The sequence below is a fragment of the Diadema setosum genome, chromosome 4 (genome assembly GCF_964275005.1).
Source record: "Diadema setosum chromosome 4, eeDiaSeto1, whole genome shotgun sequence".
Classification (NCBI taxonomy): domain Eukaryota; kingdom Metazoa; phylum Echinodermata; class Echinoidea; order Diadematoida; family Diadematidae; genus Diadema; species Diadema setosum.
The window spans coordinates 14,807,232-14,832,202 of NC_092688.1; the positions used below are offsets into that span (position 1 = coordinate 14,807,232).

At 39.2% G+C, this 24,971-nt stretch overlaps 1 protein-coding gene across 1 annotated transcript in view; it reads left to right on the forward strand.

Moving 5' to 3' along the window:
• Nucleotides 1-24,971, forward strand: part of LOC140227639 (huntingtin-interacting protein 1-like) — a 72,004-nt gene that overhangs the window by 22,558 nt on the left and 24,475 nt on the right. Inside the window, exons 4-7 of the mRNA XM_072308057.1 lie at nucleotides 14,990-15,046; nucleotides 16,958-17,038; nucleotides 19,370-19,452; nucleotides 24,042-24,103. Coding sequence (XP_072164158.1) covers nucleotides 14,990-15,046; nucleotides 16,958-17,038; nucleotides 19,370-19,452; nucleotides 24,042-24,103 — 283 coding nt within the window. The remainder of the gene's footprint in view (nucleotides 1-14,989; nucleotides 15,047-16,957; nucleotides 17,039-19,369; nucleotides 19,453-24,041; nucleotides 24,104-24,971) is intronic.

The window sequence follows — 24,971 nt, forward strand, 5'->3', positions numbered from 1 at the left end:
AATATGACTAGGTCGAGAGGAATCTGGGAGAGCTACGCTGAATTGACGGTCAGCGCAGGCGCACACATCACTGCGCACAAATTTCGAATCCATTGACTGGATATGATGTCTGTGTGCGCATGCGCTGGCCGTCAATTCAGTGTAGCTCTCCCAGTTTCCTCTCGACCGAGTCACATTTAGTCATCAATTTGAACAAAAAGGAACTATTTGCAGAAGCAAACCTTGCACGAACTCTGTTATCAATACTTCAAATTTATTAATAAGTCTTCAAATTGAAGACTTTTCCCGATTTTAAGTTGATATTTGTCCGCAATACAATATTCGTCATGATCCTGTATGCTACAGTTCACAGCCCCATGACGCTATGCGTATGGGGCTGCTGGCCGCAGTTATGCGTATGGGGCTGCTCGCTGCAGTATAGTTCCCATAGTGTTTCTAAGCTGAAGTACATATACATTTGTAAAGCACTGCTTTTAGCCATATACCTAGAAAAAAAAATGAAGTTTTGGTTTAATAGTTGCATTATATCTCATGTTTCAGCTTTTCCTGATGCTGGCTATGCAAAGGAGGACAAGAACAAGGTGGTTCGAGATCATAATGAGAGAGAGAGCACTGACTGACCGTCAGAGGTCAAGGCAAATGCCTTCATTCTGTTCAAAGACATGTTATTAATCAAATGACTAATCATTCAAGGCAAAAAAAAAAAAAAATCAAGAGTGTTTGTTTGTGTGTGTGTCCGCGTGCATGTGGGAGAATCTTATTGTACACACACACACACACACACACACCCTCACATGCACACACACATACACACACATATAGTTATGAAGATACCCAAGTGTATTACAATATTATTCTACATGCCTTGGCCATTTATCACATCAGCATCATAAAAAAAAGATTATCATAAACATGAACACACACAATGATATAATACATGTATTGATCAGTGCATTACACATACACAGGTGCATAAAAACGCTGACATATTATATACACTCACACGCACACATACTAACTCATTTACACACGAGACATTACTATTAAACAGATCATATTGTTTATCAGTAAACATGTTTTTATTTTCTTCTTCTTCTTCTTCTTCTTCTTATGAAGCTTTAATATATTTAGATCACATAGCAATCACGTTGTTCATGAAATATTACAGTACTTTAGAAAATTTAATCTTCATAAAATTTCCTGAAGTTTTCATTGCTATCATTAGGTTGGTGGGACACTACCTCCTTTCATGTAAGATAGCTCAAAATGATAATCAGTCAAATTTTCTAGTTTTAATAAATTTCCTGGAACATTCCATGGTCCAAATATCCTTGAAAGGGTGTAAAGGTTTTGAAGAATGCCAATATATAAAATAAAGGCAATATTATAGTTTACCCATTCATGAGTGAAAACTGTTGGATTCTGTATTGGAGGCAATGTGTACCTGAAAATCTTGGAGAGAATACAACAGGTTTGGCATTAAAAATTATGATAATATTGCAATTAACTTCCAATATCAGAGGATCTGTGCAAACCTGATTCAACTTATGCACAATTTTCATTTGGCTGGTATTAATTTTAGCAAACTGATTTTGTACTCACACCTACATTGTACTGACCTTTCTACATGAACATTCTGTTTCAGTATTAATAATAGTTACATATCTTTTTCCCCCAGAGTGGGAGAAACAAATTTTAATCGTAGTCATTCAGTTTTATGATAAAAACCACACTTAGGAAAACATCTTTGTTCTTAGAATAATTCAACCCTAATCAAATCATAATAGTGGGCAGAAATGTTTGCTAAAGGGCGAACAATCACATACTGAGGCAAGGAGTCAAAACATGTTGCATAAACATTGGCATTCAAAATACAGGAAGCAATCTGTATTACAAAGACATTTTATCATGCACAACTTTGGTAAGATGTCAATTCTTGAACATTAATCACATTGACCAAAGCATTTGTGCATATACAGTACATTCTGTTGTTTCTGAACTTTGCACTGAAGTTCTTTGTGTATGTGTGTGAATGTTTCAGTGGTGGATATATATTGCTCCATTTTATCAAGGACAACTTATAGTAACATGACAATGTTTTCATTCTTCAATATCAATCATATTGACCTATTTCCCTTGGCAAGTACTAGTAATGAGCAGGTTGACTCTGTTGCAAATGATGCATTTTACAGGCAACACAGCTGAACCTGAAGAGCTTCCAGAAGAAAATCTTGATCTTGATGTGAGCGTCTTAGGGGAGGAAACAGATGCTCCTGCTGACGGACCAAGCTCCTCCTTCAGCTGTCGTTTCCTAGCGAGATTCAGGCGTTTGCTATCTATAAACCTCTTAAGTAGCACGTTTCATGGAATCCTATTTAATACAATGGAGAAATGAACAGCAATGATTAGCCATTGGATTTTGTTAGGGGGAAAAAAGGCTAAACGCTAGCAGGAGGGGTTGAACGTTTAACACTCAATATATCATTAAATGTACGGTAGACTATTGACTGCCAATATTTGAATCTTGTAATTACCAATAGGCCCTAGTACTATGCCAGGTAATCATTAACACTTCATGGTCATTGTCATCATCAACTACTTCAACTTGTACTTGCAGTGCAATTACTGATTTTAAATTACATCTACAGCTTTCAGCACCTGATCACATGCAATATCAATTATCATAATTATGAATACAACTGCCTTATCATCATTAATACTAGTAATCCCTGGCCATTCACTATCACCACCACCCACTGCTTTATAATTTGGCTCAACATAATGGTAATCATATGTTTTAGGGAGTTTAATTGTTGAAATTATGTTATTGTCATTGTTGGTTTTTTAGACCTATTTATATCAAATATTAATAAGTTAATTTAATGAGATGCTAAATGTGTGTTTGAGGGGGGATTCACCAATTTCGGGGTGAGAGAGACAGGATGGATTTTTAATATTAATACTCCATGGCCATGATTATGAAAATTTAAATTTACATGCACTTTAGACCTTTTTCAATCCAGTCCTGTGTGTCAAGATTTTTACAAAACAATATCACCGATCAGCTACATCAACCTAACCTGGGCTGTACATATCAGAACAACATGTATCAGTTCATCTAGGCTACATTATAACGGCGCTATGCCATGCCAAGGTGAAATTCAAGATAATTTATCTAAAATGTTACAGACACGCTATCAAACAGCTAAGCTACTGCATTAGCGTCCATTATAACATACATAAGCAACGTTCATAACATAGCTAACGTGGAAACTTGTACTTGTACTACCGTAGTCATCATGCATGGTCATTTAGACTGCACTGCAGTGTCGACTGCTACGACTGTATGCACGTAAACTAACCTGTAAATTATCCTATGTAGGTTGCAGTCAGTCCCCCTGAGCAGCTGAGTCACTTCGTTCTGGTCTGCGATTCCACGGTATCCCCCACTCAATTTGATCCACTCTTTGGCACACAAAATAGGTTTCGTCTATCTTAGGTTTGTCATAGCCGTGAAATTTCCAAACTTCATCGATGTTACATGCATAATAACGCATCTTAAAAGTTTCGGCAGAGCAGACGACGTGTAGACGCGTTGACAGGCTCGCAGGGGGCGGCCATTTTGACTCGTAAACAAAAATTCTCGATTCGGATTGGATAACACACATCACATGATCGTTCGCGAATGAATATCGTACACGGCAAAGTGTACATATTCAGCTCCTCAGTGACAAAAAAAGTTCACTGTTTCCCCCTAAATTACCAAAATACTGCAGGAGGGTTTGTGTCGAACTTTTTCCTGTAGCCTTTTTGGTTATTTGTTTACACGTAGCTGTGGAGACATTTTAGTGCCGCAGTTGTCGGAACGAAACAAGCGAAAAAACCAGCTCACCCCATGGCCTATCAGGAGAATAGCTCTCCTTAGACATGTCTGCTGTACCTTTGCTGTAGTTTGACATTGACTGTATGACTGTCATGATTATTCTTGTTTGAATGCTCTGAACTACACAATGATATATATTTTTAATGTTTTTCTCAATAAGTAGTCAAAACAGTATGGAATGCAGAAATATCAAATGAACTAGAATGAACATGTTTTACATTTTGTAACCTTGTGGATAGAATAGGGAGAAAAACAGTTGAAGATTCTGTCTGTACTGGGCTGAAAAAAGATTTGCTATTTTCCGGAATGAGCCTCATACTGTACATACTCGAAGCTTCATTGTTCTGTCATGTTGACATTTGAGTTTCTGGAAGTATTTGGCAGGGTGCATAATGTGAGGAGGAAATCCTACTCAGGCTTTTCCCTGTTTGATAGGAAAGAGCCTTCAAGGACCTAGCTAGAAGTAGCAGAAATCCTTAGAACTCCAAGAAGGAAATGAAACGCCCCTTCCATGGTTTCACTCTCATCAGTGCGTTCCATGCTTGGTTTCTGTTACAAGGCATATTATATTCCCTCTTGAAACCCACCTCGGCTGCATCTCAAGAAACCATTTATGTATTTGATTTTCCCTGCATATTTTGAGAAAGTAGACTAGAGATGCATAATGGACGATGCTGAACAGTGTCTCTGATGCAAGTAATGTGGATGTAATCGCATTCATTCTTTAAATAAAAGATGCCCCGTGCTTGGCTCAATCATGTGATAATGACTTTATGAAACTTGTCATCTCACTTTGCTATCAACTGTGGTGGCATCGTTAATCCCCATCAAAATCTACTCAGTAGATGAATGGTGACAGTTATTCATATTCACAGTTATGCACTCGTATAGAAGTATTCATTAAAGGGAAGATAAACCCCAAGAGCAATGTGGATTGAGTGAAAGCAACAACATTAGTAGAACACATCAGTGAAAGTTTGAAGAAAATCGGACAATCGATGCAAAAGTTATGAATTTTAAAAGTTTTGATGTTGGAACCGCTGGATGAGGAGACTACTAGAGGTTATGACGTATGAGTGGACAACAATACCAAGAAAATATAAAGAAAATTCTGCAAAAATCCATTTTTCATGAAAATTACAAATTCCATCAACTTGATGTTCACATATGTTAAGGGTAGCAATTATTCCCCCTGCTTTCTGAAAGCGGTTGGTCCATTGCTCTTTCATAATTCTAGAAAAGTGAATTTTTGTTGAATTTCCTTTATATTTTCTTTGTATTGTTGTCCACTCATACGTCATATCCTCTAGTAGTCTCCTCCTCCAGCGGTTCCAACACCAAAACTTTAAAAATTCATAACTTTTGCATCGATTGTCCGATTTTCCTCAAACTTTCACTGATGTGTTCTACTAATGTTGCTGCTTTCACTCAATCCACATTGTTCTTTGGGTTTACCTTCCCTTTAAACCTTCCCCAGATAGTGTTTCTAGAGGTTAGAGGACACTGTCTTTGCTTTCTCTCAATTTAATACATAATGCATTGGGGAAATATTTCATTACATATCCCTACACAATTTTCCCTGACTTTCCATACCCGTAATTAATCACATAGTTTGTGTCAGAGCCTCATATTTCTTCTTCAAATGCATTATACACCTTCGATCCAAAACTAATATTTCTTAAACTGCTTCGGAAATGTACATTTTGTACACGGTATCACAAAGTAGTATTGCAGAGACACTTTGGGATACAGCATTGCCTCTGTAGTTGTTTTGGGATGCATATCAATTGTTCAGAAACTGTGAACTAGCATGACAAGTTGCACTCACAATTTGCAGATATGAAAGGACATAATGAATTTTATAATTTTCTTGTTGTGATTAACATTCTGTTTTGTGTGTGCATGTGTGTGTGTTTAAAATTCAATTTTAGTCTTCTACATAAATGTAAATATCAGGTCACATGATCAAAACAATGCAATCTGGGAGGCCTCAGGATTACATGCAGTAGTTTAAAAACAATTGAGTAAATCTACTTTAATCTATTTAGCCATTCATCTCATGTGGTATCTTTCTATGTGCCTAGTGTATTTAAATCAACAATATCTTGATTTGAATTTGACATTGTTCGCTTTACGTGCCTGGCTTGTTTAGTTCAATTGCTAGCCATCAACTTGTGGAATTACCTACAGTTCATATACATGTAGGCCCGCTTTACTACTCGACTCAATCGCAGCGCTGTGCACATGAGAATCAGCAGAACAGCCCTGCTATCTGCACGGTATGTGAATGTGGGGAATTCTGCCTGTTAGAGCCTAATGGCAAAAGCATGACTCATTCTCTTGCATAGGGAGTTTTTCTCCACTTGTAAACATACTAGGGCTGTCCCTCTGACTGGGGATCAAAGGAGGTGGGAGGGGGGGGGGGTGGGAGGGGTATGCAGGGAGGGGAGGTCTGGGAGAGTATTTCGCTTGACTGCTATTATATCACTGAGAGATATTGTAATGTCTTGGCTAGCTTTGCTTTATTTTCCTCAGGTTCGAATTTGACTTGTGTGTACGATTAAGATTACAGGTTGTATGTTTAAGCAGCAAATACACTACACTTCCTTTCATAGAGGCATGCACAAGAAATAGCCCGCATTTTAGGAGACTACTCCCATTATCTTTTTGTATTTGCAAATTTTTGTTCAATATTCCATTTGAAAAGATGAATTTGCCATTAAATTTTTGTTTGTTTGGTTTTCAGTGAACCAGATGAATAGTCAGTCAAAGGTCTTGGCAGAATCAAACAGTTTCAGAATTTGTAAGACAATGTGAATGTTACTGTTAAACTAAAGCCATCCAACACAATGCCAGTTGTTGACTTAAATAGCCATGCTGAAGTGATTGTCATAATGTTCGCATGGAAACTCCTCATATTGTCATTCTTGTGCAAATTATATATATACACACACACACACAAAACAACTCTTGTGATATCATTTTTTTTTCCAGATTTGTATAAAGCTGTAAGTTCATCAGTCTAAAATGATAGTATCACAATATTCTTTGGCCATGCAATTGTGAAGGGATTTAAGTCTTTTAAGGAAATATAAAAGTACTGTCTCCGTATATGCGAAGGAAAAAACAAATGAGGAGTATTTAGCAAAAAGTGTCAAAGTCTTGTGACCAAAACAGCAGTTTCACTTTATCGACTGGATGACATGCCTTACAATTTGCCACCTTGGTGATTATAACATTAATAGGGATTTGATTTAAAAAAAAGTTTCTCGAAGTTTCTCTTATACCCCTTTCCCGCTGAAGAAAATCTTCCCCGGGGGCACCTGGGGGCACCCGGGGAACCCCGCAGTGTGAAAGGTCACTCGGTTGGAACCTAGGGGAAGCCTAGGTGAAACACCGATGAAATTTTGGGCAATTTTTACCCGAGAAGCGTCCTGGGTAAACTCCGATAGTTCAACGGGAAATCACCCGGTGGTTCACCGAGAGCGCCCAGCGTGAAAGGTTGTCTCGGTGAAACACCGGGGAAAATATGCAGATTATGTCAAAGGTCATGTTTTGTTTCTGGTCATGCACACGTTTTCAGCTAGCTAGCGCGCACTCGACCTCCCAAATCCACACGTACAGGGTACTAGAAATTCGTGTTTGTAAACATACTAGTACAATCGACACTACATACTGTATGTCGTTTCGTGCAATGTGGCGTTCACAGTGCGACGGCATTGTTTTGCATCGTGCTGTGCATTGTATTGTTTAATTAGCACGCCGTGTATACATAACAAAGCTGATACGTACGTGTATAGGTTTACAGTGTACTTGATCGATTTGATGCGTCCTCCCTTTTCGTCTTCCTCTAGTGTCTAGCTCTTAACTCTTTCAGTAAAGTCTGATACAGTCCGCCTCTTGCTTGATTTTTTCGTATTTTGTGCTTTTCTCGTCAAGTGCTGGGTTTACAGTGTGCAGGAGAAACCCGTTGACGTTTTGTGCTGTTGAAATTTGAGGGAATTTTGCAAACGGCTGGAGTGTGAACCAAAGACGAAGAGAGAGTACGTAGCGAGGCAGCAGTGAACGAAGAACTGAGCGGGACGTCGGCTGACGCTGCCGCGTACGAGTCCCTCCTCCGAAAACTTGCTGAACATGGGATCGAAAAAACCAAATCGCAGATGCACAACAAACTCAAGTACATAAGATCACCCACGTTGCGAGCAGAAAACCCGTCTAGGGGAAAGTTTCACCGAGAGCAGTGTGAAACGACGGCACTCAAACTTTCACCGAGAGGTTCCCCGGTGAATTCACCGGGGAACCTCTCGGTGGTTCACCGAGACGGGCAGCGGGAAAGGGGTATTACTCTCTTCCACCATTTTCATTTTATATGACTCTGTTCCTTCTTTTTTTTTTTTTCAAAATGTCAACTTTATAAATGAGTCACTCACTTTATTCTTTATTCTGCATTCAGCCGAAGGGCTTTTTGAAGTCAGTTGGCTTGTTTGGTTGCTATAAGTGAGGAATGGTCCACATTTTGTATCTGGAGGGAGATGAGAAACACATATAGTTTCTTGACATCCAAATGTGAGTTCTGTCATCATTCCGTGTGCCATATTCAACAGAATAATTGGCCATTGTCAACCACAGCTACAAAAAATACATGCTATCACAACAATATCATTATTCCATGCTTTGTGTGGGTGCAGATCTCTCACAGTAAAGCTTTTTCTGTGTGATATTGATGTGATGAGCTTGAGAATTGCATTAACCAACATGAAGGTCTAACTGCATTATTAGATTTTCTCAGAGGAATGAAGGCCCCATAAGTGCATAAAATGTGATGGCTAGCTGGCCCCTTGGGTGTTCCTCTGTGGAGTGATTGACATCAGTAGTAATGGTCAGTCACATTTCCTTTGTCCGAGAGTCACTTATGGGTCAGTGATTGGGGATGGGTAGTGTTCTGCACGTGACCTTGACCTTACATGTAGGTATCCATATTACAAGGGCCTCCAAGCTGTAATGGTATCCATATGTGTCTAAGCCTAATTTGCTATTAAAGGCAGAGTGAAGAACAAGATGATCATGCAGGTAATATCCGGCCCAGACTCTCTTAATAAACCACACTGTGTGCTAATTAAGTAACAGCACAATGTTCTAATTAAGCCCTGCCCATACAGGGTTTCCAATACCCCCCTTCCCCCCACCACATGTGTCACTTGCGCACCAACATGCTGATAACAATTAAATAATTGATAGCACAACTCTCCATGCAATTACAACAAATGCATTACTGTTCTGAAAGTTCAATGTTATCTTTGGTAACTCTCCATATTGAGTATCATATACAAAAGAGACCAAAAACAGTTTTATCACTATTGTATTAAAAACATTGACTTGAAATTCTCTGCAAGATAAAATAAAAAGAAAAAATGACTATTCCTGTCAAAATTTTGCAGGAATAGTTTATACACTAGACGAGCGGGAATTGTCCTCACTAACGCTATTGTTATTTCTCTCTCTCTCTCTCTCTCTAAAAAAAAAAAAATGAATTTTCGATATCTATAGTAGATGTGTTTGATGTCTGTCCTAATATTCAGAATAATCAGAATTTTCATACTGTATTTCTGATCTTCTCTGAGATATACAGTGGTAGGATGTTTGGAGCTGCTTTAAACTATCAAGATGGGAATCTGAATACAGGATTTTTTTTTTTTTGTTGTTGAAAGAAATATTTCTAAATACATATATAGAGCAATTCAAGGGTTGTAGGAAGCTTTACTAGGAAATGGTGTCCCAAAACTAGGCAAAAACATTATGTACTGGCTGCCAATTGCTCACCATGCTCAGATCTTGGGCAGTCCTGAAGATGCCCATGCTCTATATTTTCTATCAGTGCACATCAGCAAACATAAGCCAGGTTCACACGTACAAATTAGCGGGATGACGATCGCGATGCTCGTCCCGAGTTTTTTTTGCGCGCGTCCACACGTACCAAATTAGCGGGATACCGATCGCGATCGCTAATTTGGCGAGCGTCCACACGTACCGAATTAGCGGGATACCGATCGCGATCGCTAATTTGGCGAGCGTCCACACGTACCGAATTATCCCGCTAATTGCCGATAGAGATAACAGCAAAGCCTGTAAACTGGGTCACACAGCGCCTAACTATACACAGCCCAGTCGCTGTACATGGTACGTCGCGACAGGGCTGTACGCGCGCGACCACCAACCACTAGGAGAGCGACGTAATCGTATTACGATAGCTTTGAATTTTGATACTTAACATCATTTTTGTCACCTCAAACTCAACGAGTATACTTTTCAATATTTACTCTACATCTGATGCTATCAGTATTCAAATGTACGCAATGAAACTTACCGAAATTGATCATCATATCCAGCATGTCCACACGGTACACAATCTTTCACGCCAGGCCTAACTGTACACAGCCCAGTCGCTGTACATGGTACGTCGCGACGTACCGACGGTCAGGAATTGCGCCAGAAAGTGTCATTTATTTGTTCCACGGACTTATCGCAAGTGGTCTCCATGGACCCAGTGTGGCGAACTATTCTTCTGTAATAGAAACATGCATTTAACGTGAGTAATGTATTCTGTTTAAAGGAGAAAAGTATACATTTTCCTAAGTTTTGTAGTGCTAGTTGTGTTGAGGTTCCTCACTTTGAGGCTGCATGCCGCGCTCGTCAGACGCTGTTTTCGCATAGCGTAACAGCGTCTGGTCAGGCTACACAGCGCCCTTCTCTATCACTGCCTGCGCGCACTTACCTTTGTCCATTGTCTTTTACGCGTCAGTGGTGTGGTTTGCGCGCTGTTGTTGTTGTGCTCCAAAGAGGCGAAAGACCTCTTCGCAGAGAGGCCTCGCTGTTGTGATGTGCGCATTGCATGATGGGATGTAAAAACCCGAGATTCTAATCCCGACCGTTCACACGTACCAGCGCGGGGCCAATTATCCCGCTAATTGGCGAACCAGCGCAAGATTTCTTGGGATTAGCATCGCGATGCTTATCCCGCTAATTTTCGGGTTTTTTCTGTCCACACGTGCAAAAAAACTCGGGATGACGATCGCGATGGAAATCTCGAGATTTGTATCCCGCTAATTGGTGTACGTGTGAACCCGGCTATACATGTAGTTGTACGTTGACTGTGTTTATCACCACACAGACAGTACAGTATTATCAATTATTCTTGGGGTGGGAGTGGATGGATGTCACATGTAAGGAATGTCACATGACCCCCCCCCCCCCTGTTGATTTCCTGCCCATGACCTTGACTTTCTTGGCTCTTCTCCCACCCCATTCCCAACACAATCTTTAATAGGAAATTTGGCCCACTTCTGGGACTCCTGCCAATCAGTGGGGGAGTCATGGCTGTATGAGTCACTAACAGCGGCCCACTCTCAAAAACGTCACCGACTTGGGCAGGACTTACTGTCAAATTGTCCATGCATAGAGAATAGACTGATACCATGCCAGGAATTACAGTATGTTGAAGATGCCAGTTGATCTTCTCTCTATTGTTTTTTGTTTTTGTTTCCCCCCCCCCCCCCCCCCCTTGGCATAGTCTGCATGTACTTTGTAGTCTAGATTCAAGCACTTGCATTTCTTTTTTTAGGTGATGTTTACTATCAAAGACTGGTGTCATGATGTTCTGTTTTGAGGAATCTGTCTAGAAGTGCTTAAGAAAATGTCATGTTCCCCCCCCCCACCCCCCACCCCCCCCCAAAAAAAAAAAAAAATTGTAAACCAATGAAATTTTAAGGATGGCCATGAAAATTAGATGAAGAATTTCTGTAGATGTACAATACGGAATACATGTCAACATACCTGGTAAATACTGGAACACATGTGTATGGTGTGTTTTTTCCCAGAGTCTTACGTTAACTTTTCCCTGTTGGGAATAAAATGTACAACCTACATGTATGTCATTCCCTAAGTTTGAAGCCCCTTGACATTACACTCTAGTATATAGTGTGCACCTGTATGACGTAAGAAAAAGATTAAATTATGATTTTTTTCCCCTAGTCATTGATTAACTGATTTCCCCTCATTGACTCATAGTCTGGATCATTTCAAATCATAATCTGCTTTCATATAATATATATTTTGTGTTTAGGAGGAATGGTATGTGGGACAGGTCATTATACAACGTATGATATTCTTTTTTTTAGGTGATCCGAGTATCCTCTCGGATCACCTATTGTATCTGTACGGATTCTTTCTTCTTCTTCTTCTTCTTCTTCTTTATTTCTTTCTCCTCAAATGTTGTGCAGCGGTTAACTCTAAAAGTCATTCACCTATCACTTCTAAACTGATACCATATATGTATCACGTCATAAGGACGACAGATCTAATGTATAACTGTGATCAGTCAACCATGATGTCACTATGACGTCATTATCTGAAAACACGTTCACATTCGTATCTCATTAATGGAATGGATTTTCTCAATGAAATTTACATATCATATAGTTCAAGTCAAGCTCTATTGATATATTTCATAAAATTTAGTCACGTTCATAGTAAACGAGCGCGTACGCGCGCGTTGAAATTTTAACATGCTCCAATCGAGCTCAAAATTGTTTTGCACACGTTTCAGGTCATTTGGAGTATTTCAGAAAAAATCGACGGACGCGTACGCGCGCGCGCATATACGCACGCACACCTCATATGCAATAGAAATTTCCCGTCTTTTCACACGTATCGGATGTCTGAAATGTCAAAGAATGTTTCTACCAAGTTTCAAGTCAATCCGACTCAATATGACGTCATACGGGCCCGTCAAAGTTGAAATTCCGTGCGCGCGTCAATGGCGATATACAGTGCAACAATGCCAAAAAACCGCCAAATTTAAATCCAATTTTACTCGTCAGGATGGACGGTGACCCCCCATTTTCTTTACATATTTTGAAAGCTGATGAGTTGTACATATCATTTCATGGGTTGGCGATACTGAAAAAATGATTAAAAGATATCAAATTTCTTAAAAAAGTAAAAAAAGTAAATTTTCAAAATGACGTCATCAAAATTCAAGTTCACTTGAGCGTATCTCACTTATCCTTTGCCGAGTTTCACCTAACTTTCAGTATGTTGTAGCTTATTTAATGTTCTTTCATATTTATAATTACAAGATTTTGATTGGATGACGTCATCACCTCGTAAAAATGGATTGAAAGTATCCTTGTAAAATTTGACCAATTTACGTGTTATCTCTATGGGAGAGCAGTTTTTCTGGAAGTGAAAATTGACATGACTATCTTTTTCGAGCACTAGCTCACTTATGCTTCGGTGAATTTTTCCCAGATTTTAATATGTTGTAGCTGAGACTTTGGGCTATCGTTAGTGTGCCCTTCGTTTTTTCATACGATGTCGGGATCACGTCAAAAAAGTTACTTGAATTTAAAGTTTATCTTCGATGTATTGAAATATTTCTTTCTTTTTGCAACGTTATGTGCAATAACTCAAGAAAAACATACTCTATCACCACCATATTTTGCACATGTTTAGTTCATGTCACGAACATTATTTCATAAAATAACAACGACTTGATCAGACGCCATCTTGGGTATGTAAATTAGGGTCAAAGGTCATAGATGTTTCATCCTGTATCTTGGTGAATACATGTCCTATCTTTCCCATATTTTGCACACGTAAAGACCATGTTACAGGGATCATTTCATAAAATAACCACTTTTTGCTCAGATGCCATCTTGTCTGTGCAAAGTGGGGTCAAAGGTCATATTTTCTATTTTCGCTATGACGTGTTATCTCTATGGGAGGGAATTTTTTAGATGTGAAAATTGACATGACTCTCTTTATCGAGCACTATCTTACTTATGCTTCGGTGAATTTCTCTCAGATTTTAGTATGTTATAGCTGAGACTTTGCACTATCACGACTCGAATCATTGATTAAAAAAGAAATCGGATCACCTTAATTTGTCAGTGATGACAAATTACAATCTCTAGTTTTTTTTGTTATTGTGAGATATATAATGATATCAAGTATTACGTTCAACTAGCCTAGTCCACACAAAGGGCTATGCATTTTCTGCATGTTTGCAGTAGAGTGTTCATCCAGATGTTTCCCTGTGATTACTGTACTCTGAGCGGCTTTGGCCTCCAGAAATTTATCTGGTTAGCCTGCCTATGAGGTGGCCTGCGTACTATGCCTGCCTCACTCGCTACCATGCCTACCAATCATCTCGCTAATGGCAAGCCTGGAGGCAGGGCCCAGTTCCGACAGTCTGTCATTAGGGGGAGCGAGGCGTATTTCTGATGAGGCCCGTAATTACTTTCACGTATGTTAGTTTGTCGCCTTGCCCCTGGATGACCTCCCCCCCTTCCCCTACCTTCACGCAAGTTCAATCATCTTGTGCAGACAGTATCTTTGATTGCAGTGCTGTAGACATAAAGCCAAGGGTGTTTTCGAGTATAGGCACGTCCCCAAGCCATCAAAGTGTCGAGGAAAATAAAGTAGAAGTTTAGAATACTACATGTAGTACAGATCTGACATACAATTGTACATATTATAAAGATACGTGTATAAGAAGTTCTGACATACAACCGTACATTTCATAAACAAAGAAGTCACTCATCTGTCCGAATGGAGGAAATGCCTACATGTAGATGCTTTGTATTGTTTTGTGCTACCCGTGATAACAAAATTCTCATTATCATGAACATTCTGTTGCTATGAAGACATCAAATTTGTAGTAGCTTCCACATTGTCTTCAAATACTGATATGTACACATGTAGGTATTTGGTAGTCTGCTGTGTGGAGTTTTTTGTTATACAAGTGAAATATATAAGTATATGCTTTTTTGCATAGATCTTGTTTATTAATGCCATGTTCTTTTTTATATCTTTGCTACATGCCACTATTCGAGTAAAATTGCTTCAAAATATTCAGCAATGGTTTTAGTGATTAAAAAAATATATGTGTTGGTGACATAAATGTGTGTGCTGTGCGCACTCAGTTATGTCTTGTTCCAGGTTGTCTTTTCAAAAGTTAATGTACATTGTGTTCTATACTGAAAATTCAGGAGGATGCACTGTCTTCATCATATCTTTCTCGTCTTCCTCTTGTCTTGTTTTCTGCAGGCTCAAAAGCAGCTTAGAGAGCACACAGATCACCTCAAAGACCTGGGTACCATGTGGGTAAGCTATACTCGGGGAGGTGGGATACCTCCCTGCGATACTCCACTTCTGATGTGGCTCGTGCTACACTTCTGATGTGGCTCATGATAATTGTTTAATCACTGTAGAAAGAATACAAGTTGGGATTAAAAGTCATGATAGTGTACACATGTGTATCCATAGGGTGTGTACAAGCTATGCTGTATGATATATGCAATGTTTTGCAGTGTTTGTAATGTTGACAAATACAGTGTGTAGACTGGTATTTGCCAATTGGCAACTTGTGAAAATACGGACTGCCATGTTAAAAACAAATGAGCTGTCTTTCTTCTCTCGGCTGGTTACTCTTGAAGAGGGAAAATGTATACTTGTTCCATCATTGCAGTCCTTGATTACAAATTCAAGCAGTTGTATGGTTGTCTTTCAAGTCACAATTAGCTGGCAAGCTATATACTCACAATGGATGGGTACAGCACTTCAAGAGTTAATGGAAAGGTTCCCCTCATTTGAAGTAGATTTGTATCGAACCCCCACAAAGGTTTTTCATTCAATGTATTTTGAGCAAGGACTGTTTGAATAAAGAAAAAGTTGTTGGAGTGTGTCTGCCAAAAGTCTGAATGGCAGAATTCATCACCCTGCTTTAGATATGCACGAATAGTGCGGATGAATTTGACGGACTTGTGGTAGTGTATGTGGGTGTTGCAAAGATGTACAAGTAGAAATGGCCTTATAGTTATACAGGAAAAGCTTGGTATGCAGAGCGTGGAATATGAGCCACTGATTGTATTCACGCTCACTGCCCTTCATTTTCTGTATATGGTCACTAACTGTAAAGTGAAATAGCACAGGAAACAATGGAGAATCGAATGCGAGTGTTCCTCCCACAAACAGTGAGATTAGGGCACAGGTTAAAAAGGATGCCCACTGAACAAGGAGGTCACATATAATATACCAGGTAGTGCTCAGTTCCGAATCCTACTCCCAGGGTAGTACCAGTGAACTGCAGTGATATTCCATGAGATGTGTACACTGTTGTATGTGTGTATTTGTTGTGTAAAGTCAAGTTCATTGATTGTTTTTTTTTTCTACTCTTAAGTAAACTTGAATAATATGTGTGTTATCTTTAAACATTGTACTTTGCGATTACAACTGTAAAAATGATGTCAGGTGAGGCAAAACTACAGTACTGTTTATTTTTCCAGTACTAATATGCTGGGACCAAGGAAATTCGTACTTTACATAAATTTAAACAAGTGACTACATAGTGACATGACTGGCTGGAATTTGTCTGTGATTATAGATATATAGCAGTTAATGTAGTCTTCTTGTTTAGAATTCATAAAAGCATTTTATGGCTCATTGCACTGATTCAGGTCAAAAGTTCAGTTGATGTACCAGACAAATGTTGCACACATTGTGTTTCGTCTTGTTTACATTCTGTTTGTGTGGACCTCCCACCCCCACATTGTCACTAGCTACTCAGATTGTCTGCATGTGCCAGAGGAATATACAAGTGTAGCTGGAAATGTAATGTTGCTGTAAAGTTTCCTACACATGTGCCTTTTAGAAGTATTGCAAACTTTAACTATCAAAGTTATGGGAACCCACTCTTTTCAGCCTTTAACACAGTCCTTTTTATCCCTGACATTTGGCGACAGGACATTGAACTATGAATGCCTATTAGGGGAGTAATGTATGCACACAATATATTCCATCAATAGTGTATCATCATTAAGGAATGAGATCTATGTTCAGATTATCATGGGGTTTAATATTAAGCACCTTTTCAAACAACTGTGTGTGTGCCATCAGACCACAGCCTTCCTTTTAGTCAGTTGTGCTCGCAAAGTGGGTGTTGTTCTCTAACATTTAATCTTTTTTTCTTCTTCTTCTCTTTCCTTTTGATCTCTCCTCCCTCATTTCCAATTCCAGGGTCATTTCCATGAGGGTTACGGCAAGTTGAACTCCGCCTACTGCGCCCTCCTCAACACAAAGTTGGAATTCCACAGAAAGGTATGTATGTGTGTGTGTGTGTGTGTGTGTGTGTGTGTGTGTGTGTGTGTGTGAATGTGTGTGTGTTCTGATATTTCTTCTTTTTTTGTGTGTGTGCGTGTGTTTCTTTTTTGTTTGCCAAACAAATAGTCAATTGACAATGAAGGGGTGTAATACAATCAGGCCAGGATGGGTTAGCTGATCAGAGGTCAATCTTTTTTTCCTTCAAATATTCATTCCCTCTCTGGTAGTGGAAGTTTGTTTAGCCCAGAGGGGAACAATTACCACATGGGCCTATCTCTATTATTATGAACAACGTCTTTGGCCTTCAATTGTAATTGCTCAGGCCCCTATTGGCACAACCTTCATTCTGTTTGTCCCAAAGCTGCTATAGATCTCTGACATCAATGTTCTCAGCACCTCACCCATACATACCCATACATAATATTTTCTTGCAGCTACAACTATGTAAACATCCTGTGTCGATTCATGCAGTGTATGACTGTCTGTTATTACATTAATGTATTATGTAGCCATATATTTCAGTAGCTGTACATTTTGACATATGACATTGGGATATGATATTGCGTGCACTGTTATTCGCAACAAATCACGAGTAATACACAGCTTCTAAGCCCACGTGCAGTTTATTTTAGAAAGGCTAAAGGCCGAGTTGAAAGTGATTTGCATCAAGACTTATCGTGATGTGTGTGGAATAATGCATGCATATTTTATTTTTTGTTGAAGAGAAGTTTCTCTGTGAAGGAATTTATATTGTTCGTACAGGTAGCACATAGATGTGCAGTATAACAATAATGGTAAATATTATGTGGTGCCATAAATCATCTTACGAGTGTACTATTCGCTTTGTAGATTATAACACGCTTTATGTTGTCCAATATCTTGCATTTCTGTGGTATTACACAAGCAGTATTTTTGGATCACCTGAAATCAGCAAAAAGTACACAGGCTTTAAAACTTTCTGTGTACAGTGTACACAAGAATATTGATAAAGCAGGAATGGTTATCATAGAGGAGATCTCCTATGTACATTGTACACTCCTTTTTTTGACGCTAGTTTGTCACGTACAAATATTGGTATATTTCATTCATGTAATTGTAGAACACATACATTTAGTGTGATAAGGATTTTTGGAACCACATTATACTTTCCCCAGAAGTAATTTTCATCTCATGTGATAGCGAAGAAGGAACAACTCTGCACATAATTTGTGGCTTTTTAGGTCTCTACAACCTACTTTTCACAAACAGTGTGGGATGGATTGCATTATCCAATCTAGGGTCTAGAGGAGCTTCAAATCTAGCCAAGTTTCTTGAGCCTCCTATCATGCCCCTCCCCTTTGCCCACATCAAACTGGGCTTCTTACATAAACAAATCATTGCTTGGGATAGTCAAAGTCTGTTCGTTCTTGATTCTGTACACTGCCAGTCATTTAATCTGCTTATCCTTCCAAATATGTGGACAGACACTCCTCTGTACATAAGGGAGTGTAGAAAGAAATTAAAAACAGATGACTTCACACATGCTCTGTGAATGCAGTTCATGCAGCATACTTTTAAAAACAGCCTTTTGTGATCGGATACATCATATGATGTACAACGGTGTATGTGAAAGTCATGTGATAATTCAAACTCATTGAGTATTTCATTGTAAAACTTCTGAACGTATTAGGAAGAGATGAATGGCTTATTTTTTATTGCAGAGGTCCCACCACACATTCTTCATAAAAAGCAAGACAGAGTAGCAATGCATAGCCGTAGGTACTGTAGCTCTGCCCAGTCTGACACCGCCATCAATCGTGTCTGCCCTGCAGATCTAGACTAGTGCTAGCATTCACTCCCCATATGTGTGTAGTAAGGCTTCATATTACCATGGTAGTCATGCATTTGTATGTGTTTGAGTGTCATGTAAACATTGGTATAAGTGCCGTTCAGTTTTCATCTGTCGCTTTTCCCAAGAGAAACACTGCCAGTCATTACTCAAAGGAAAACATCTGATGTTTATCCAACTTTTTAATGATAATTTATTACCCGTCTGTAGCAACAGTAGTATAGAATGCACACATGGCAGATGATCGAGAAAACGCTACCCTCATGCTAGTGTGAGAATATTGTAAAAGAATTCCAGCTGAAGAAAGCTCTCATGCAGTCACATATTTGTAAAACACAGCAGACAGAGCTCTGTGTGTTGTAGGCATTCAAACATGCACTTGAAAACTGTGGGAATATTCTTGTACAGCTGAGTTTTTAATTGCAACTTGGTTAGAATGACATATATATGTATCTATTTCTTTCTTCTCTCTCTGACATTGTTTTCTTCACATTATACAGAACCCCAACTTACCTGGGAACCTTGTGCTTCAAGACCCTGAAAAGGAGCTAGAGAAAATTTGTGAGAATGACATCAACAACTAGTAAGTGACTCAGCTGGTTTGTGTGAGGTTGAAGTCACCTTTATATTTTTGGGTAGTTTTCTGTCATTGTGAGGGCAAGGAACAGACAGAGTACCAAATAAACTGCTTTGCTATCAATGGCCTCACTTACAGTGTATATATTTCTCTTTTCCGTTTTGTTTGTGTATTTAAAAAAAAATATATTCCCCTGAAGTTTACAATGATACAAGACTTAACTTGTTACCAAATTTCATTGGTATGTATATGTACACTGCCCATTAAAGGAAGTAATGTGGCGATTTCTTTGTGAAAGAAAATTACTCACAGGAGAGTAGGTGTAAGAAAGGTAGTTATGTCTTATGCTCTGTAATAGTGAAAAGAAAGTATCTTTCTATTCTATTGGTTGTTGGTGTTTTTTATGCCTCCGCCACGAAGTGGTGCCGGAGGCATTATGTTTTCGGGTTGTCCGTCCGTCCGTCCTTCCGTCCGTCCGTCCGTCCGTCCGTCCGTCCGTCCGTCCTTCCGTCCGTCCGTAATGAATTTTGTGGACAAGGTAACTATCGAAACCTGTTGAGGTATCCTAATGAAACTTGGCATGTATGTGTATTAGGGGGTGAAGTTGTGCCTATCAACTTTTGGGTGCACATGCTCAAGGTCAAAGGTCAAAAGGTCAAGGTCAAATACATAAAATTTCACTATTTCCACCATATCTATTGAATGCCTGAAGATATTTTCTTGAAACTTAGTGTATACATGTATTACCCAATTAAGATTCTCTGGTGAAAGTTTGGGTCATGAGGTCAAAGGTCAAAGGTCAAAAGGTCAGGGTAAAATACATAAAATTTCACTATTTCCACCATATCTATTGAATGCCTGAAGAGATTTTCTTGAAACTTAGTGTATACATGTATTATCCAATTAAGATTCCCTGGTGAAAGTTTGGGTCATGAGGTCAAAGGTCAAAGGTCAAAAGGTCAAGTAAAAATATTAAAACTTCTTTTTTTTCTCCGTACCTTGGAAAATTGTTCAAGGTATCTTCATGGAACATAGTATATACATTTACTGACTGGAAGTGATTATCTAGAGAATGTAGGGTTCATGGGGTCAAAGGTCAGGGGGTCAAAGGTCAAGTGCAAGACTTCAAAATTTTACTATTACCCTCATATCTATGCAATGCCAGCAGGGTTATTTTTTTACACTTGGTGTATGCGTGTGTAACCTAATAGAAATTCTTTGGAAAGTTTTTTTTTCTCTTTTTGCCTCAAAGGTCAAAAGGTCAAAGATCAAGTGAAAGTGCTGAACTAACTTTTTCCTCCATATCTCGGAAGTGGCTCAAGTTACCTTGAAACTTAGTACATATTATGCATGTTCTACCTGAAAGTAATTATCTTATGAATTTTAGGGTCAAGGGCCAGATGAAAATGGTAACAATTTACTATTCAATTCAGAAATTGCACTTTTTCTCCACACCTGTACCTTGAAAATTACTCAATGCCTAAATGTATGAATGGGTCAAAGTCAATTTAAAGTCCTTAAATCCCTAGATACATGCTCTCCTATTCATCCAATTAAACCTACGTCAAGGAAGGTGAACATTCAACACATTTGTGACAAACTTGTCATTCCAATATTTTGCCAATTTTGTGAAAATGTAATCACACAGTGTCCACATGTACTATCTAGACCTATTGGGAAAATCATGCATTATGGCGGAGGCATACCAGTCGCCATAGCGACATTTCTAGTTTTTTTTTTTTTTTTTTTTTTTTTACTGAAAAACCTCCATCCTTGTTATGTGCAAAATGATAATGTGTATGTGTGTGTGTGTGTGTGTGTGTGTGTGTGTGTGTGTGTGTGTGTGTGTGTGTGTGTAGAATTTCACTTTAATAGCATACAACAATTAAACCAGCAAATTTCCTTTGAGGATCCAAGGACATACTAAGTTCTGTGCATTTGGGAAAAGAGAAGGGTTGATCGTGACAGAAATGAAGGACTTTTCTTTTTATGCCTCCGCCACGAAGTGGTGCCGGAGGCATTATGTTTTCGGGTTGTCCGTCCGTCCGTCCGTCCGTCCTTCCGTCCGTCCATCCGTCCTTCCGTCCGTCCGTCCGTCCGTCCGTAATGAATTTTGTGGACAAGGTAACTATCAAAACCTGTTGAGGTATCCTAATGAAACTTGGCATGTATGTGTATTAGGGGATGAAGTTGTGCCTATCAACTTTTGGGTGCATATGCTCAAGGTCAAAGGTCAAAAGGTCAAGGTCAAATACATAAAATTTCACTTTTTCCACCATATCTATTGAATGCCTGAAGATATTTTCTTGAAACTTAGTGTATACATGTATTACCCAATTAAGATTCTCTGGTGAAAGTTTGCGTCATGAGGTCAAAGGTCAAAGGTCAAAAGGTCAGGGTCAAATACATGAAATTTCACTATTTTCGCCATATCTATTGAATGCCTGAAGATATTTTCTTGAAACTTAGTGTATACACAGGCGCGGTGGAGCACCCCAATTATCTCGCAGAAATCCATCGGCAGCCGAGCCTCATTTGCATAAAGTAAACAACATGTACTCGCGTAGTTGAGAAAAAGTAAACAACTTCTCAAGCTAATAACAATTTCAGGAAACCTATTTTCGGATTAAAATTGAGTTAGTTTGAATTTGAAAACATGTCCGAATATGCACATATAACATATTAAAGGATTTGACAATGATAAAATGTGAAATTTTAGCGAAAACCTGGCGAGCAAAATTACCAAAAATATGCCTCGAAAATCATCCTAAAATTCACGAAGTGTGATTGCGGAACAAAAGCGCCATTCAAACAAAGTACACCGAAATTTATTTATCTGCTTGCATTTTAAATTTCATACCATAATATTCCCGGCCATGGTTGTGTCGGAAAAAAACAGAAGGTGATGTCAAAAATGACACGAACGCAAAGCGTACAGGTCGGTCCCATGTATAATTAATCGCGTCACTGTGGCGTTGCATGTCACAGCACACACAACGCATTGCTGCATGCAGCGTGCGCGGCAGCAGCTCAGCAATCACCGCCGTGCGACACTCAGCAAAATTGACTGCGTCACATGCAAACCAACAATGAGCACGAAATCCTGAATCTCACGTACCACGCATGCCCAATATTACGGGAAAAGGAATGACGTCATTTTCAATTGTTTCGCCGACTACAATTTTCTATTCCAAACCCTGTAGAAACAAGTTGATTTCTCAAAAAGTACAGGTGGTACAAAGCGAAAACTTTCACCATATATGGATTGAGGCCTGATGAACTTATGTTGCCAGTTTCGGACACATTGGAGCCCGGCCATAGTCCAGTCGGAAAAAAACAGAGAGCATGTTTTGCGAGAGGTGATTTTCAAAACGCTTTAATATCTCAAGTTCTAGTGCAGCAAATTTCATAATTTTTTCATCAAAAGGAAGGTTTTTAAAAACTTAGATAGTGTGGGAAGTTTGAGTTTACTAGCGGCACAAGGAGAAGGTAAAGATTTGACTTTTTCATGCACACAGTTTCGGGCAGCCGTGGATGCCCGTTGGAAATTCAGATAGAACGGGGCGATAATGAGATGCAAATTGGGGTGCTCCACCGCGCCTGTACATGTATTACCCAATTAAGATTCTCTGGTGAAAGTTTGGGTCATGAGGTCAAAGGTCAAAGGTCAAAAGGTCAAGTAAAAATATCAAAACTTCTTTTTTTTTTCTCCGTGCCTTGGAAAATTGTTCAAGGTATCTTCATGGAACATAGTATATACATGTACTGACTGGAAGTGATTATCTAGAGAATGTAAGGTTCATGGGGTCAAAGGTCAGGGGTCAAAGGTCAAGTGCAACACTTCAAAATTTTACTATTTCCCTCATATTTATGCAATGCCAGCAGGGTTATTAGTTTTTTACACTTGGTGTATGCATGTGTAACCTAATAGAATTTCTCTGGAAAGTTTTTTTTTTCTTCTTTTTTTTGCCTCAAAGGTCAAAAGGTCAAAGATCAAGTGAAAGTGCTGAACTAACTTTTTCCTCCATATCTCGAAGTGGCTCAAATTATCTTGAAACTTAGTACATATTATGCATGTTCTACCTGAAAGTGATTATCTTATGAATTTTAGGGTCAAGGGCCAGATGAAAATGGTAACAATTTACTATTCAATTCAGAAATTGCACTTTTTCTCCACACCTGTACCTTGAAAATTACTCAATGCCTAAATGTATGAATGGGTCAAAGTCAAGTTAAAGTCCTTAAATCCCTAGATACATGCTCTCCTATTCATCCAATTAATCCTAGGTCAAGGAAGGTGAACATTCAACACATTTGTGACAAACTTGTCATTCCAATATTTTGCCAATTTTGTGAAAATGTAATCACACATTGTCCACATGTACTATCTACAGTAGACCTATTGGGAAAATCATGCATTATGGCGGAGGCATACCAGTCGCCAAAGCGACATTTCTAGTTCCATTTGCAAGAAAGAAAATGTAATTTAGTAGCAGTGCTTTTGAGATATATATATTATAATATGATCTGTATTTTTTTGGCTACTCATCCCTCACTTTCTCTGTTACTATTGTTGACTCTCTCTCTATCTGCAGCTTCCAACTCTCTGTAGAAATATTCGACTATCTGGATGGTCTGATCACCTTGGAAACAGGAAGTAAGTGTCTGATGCCAAGTGCTATTTTTGCATAGTTTTATATCGTGGCTGTCCCTGGGGGTATTCATAGTGGGGTGTGACTCGGCATTATTGTAAAACTTCATGCAACGTAATGTGCTGGTTTATAAGTGTAATTATATTTAAGGGTACTGTATTTTTCCTTTGATGACCTAGTAGGTCATTTGAGGTTGCACAAAACTACTCCAGGTTCTTTAGAACCACTTCAGGATTTCATACCCATATGGGAGATCTTCAGAATCAGTCAAGGCTAATCAGATCCACTCCAGGTTCCTCAGAACCACTCCATTTTTTATTCATCACAACGAGCAGGGTGCCAACCCAGTGAAGTGGTCCCCCTACCCACCCACACAAGAAAACTGGTGAACGATGCCGCCCCTCGTGGTTCACCCCAGGTAGCAATAGTCAGCAAACGGTATCAACCAGGCACATTGTGCCATGTGCTTGAATGAATGAATGAATGAAACCCACTCGGGGTTTCCTCACAAGCACTCCAGGTTCTCAGACCCACCCAGGAGATCCTCAGAAGCACGCATTATTATTGCCACTCAAGGGTTCCTAAGAACCATTTCAGGCCCTTCAAACCCATCCCCAAGTTCCTTGGACCCTCTCCCGGTTTCTCAGACATAATGTAGGTTTCTCAGACACGCTCTGGGTTCTTAAGACCCATTCCAGGTTCTTTCTAAGACCAACTCTAGGTTTCTCAGACGTACTGTAGGTGTCTCAGACACACTTTAGCTTCTTAGGACCCTACCAGGTTCCTTATACTGACTGAAGGTTCCTCAGACATACTGTACATTTAGGTCCCTCAGGCCCACCAGAACTGCTCCAGGTTTTATGACTCTAACTC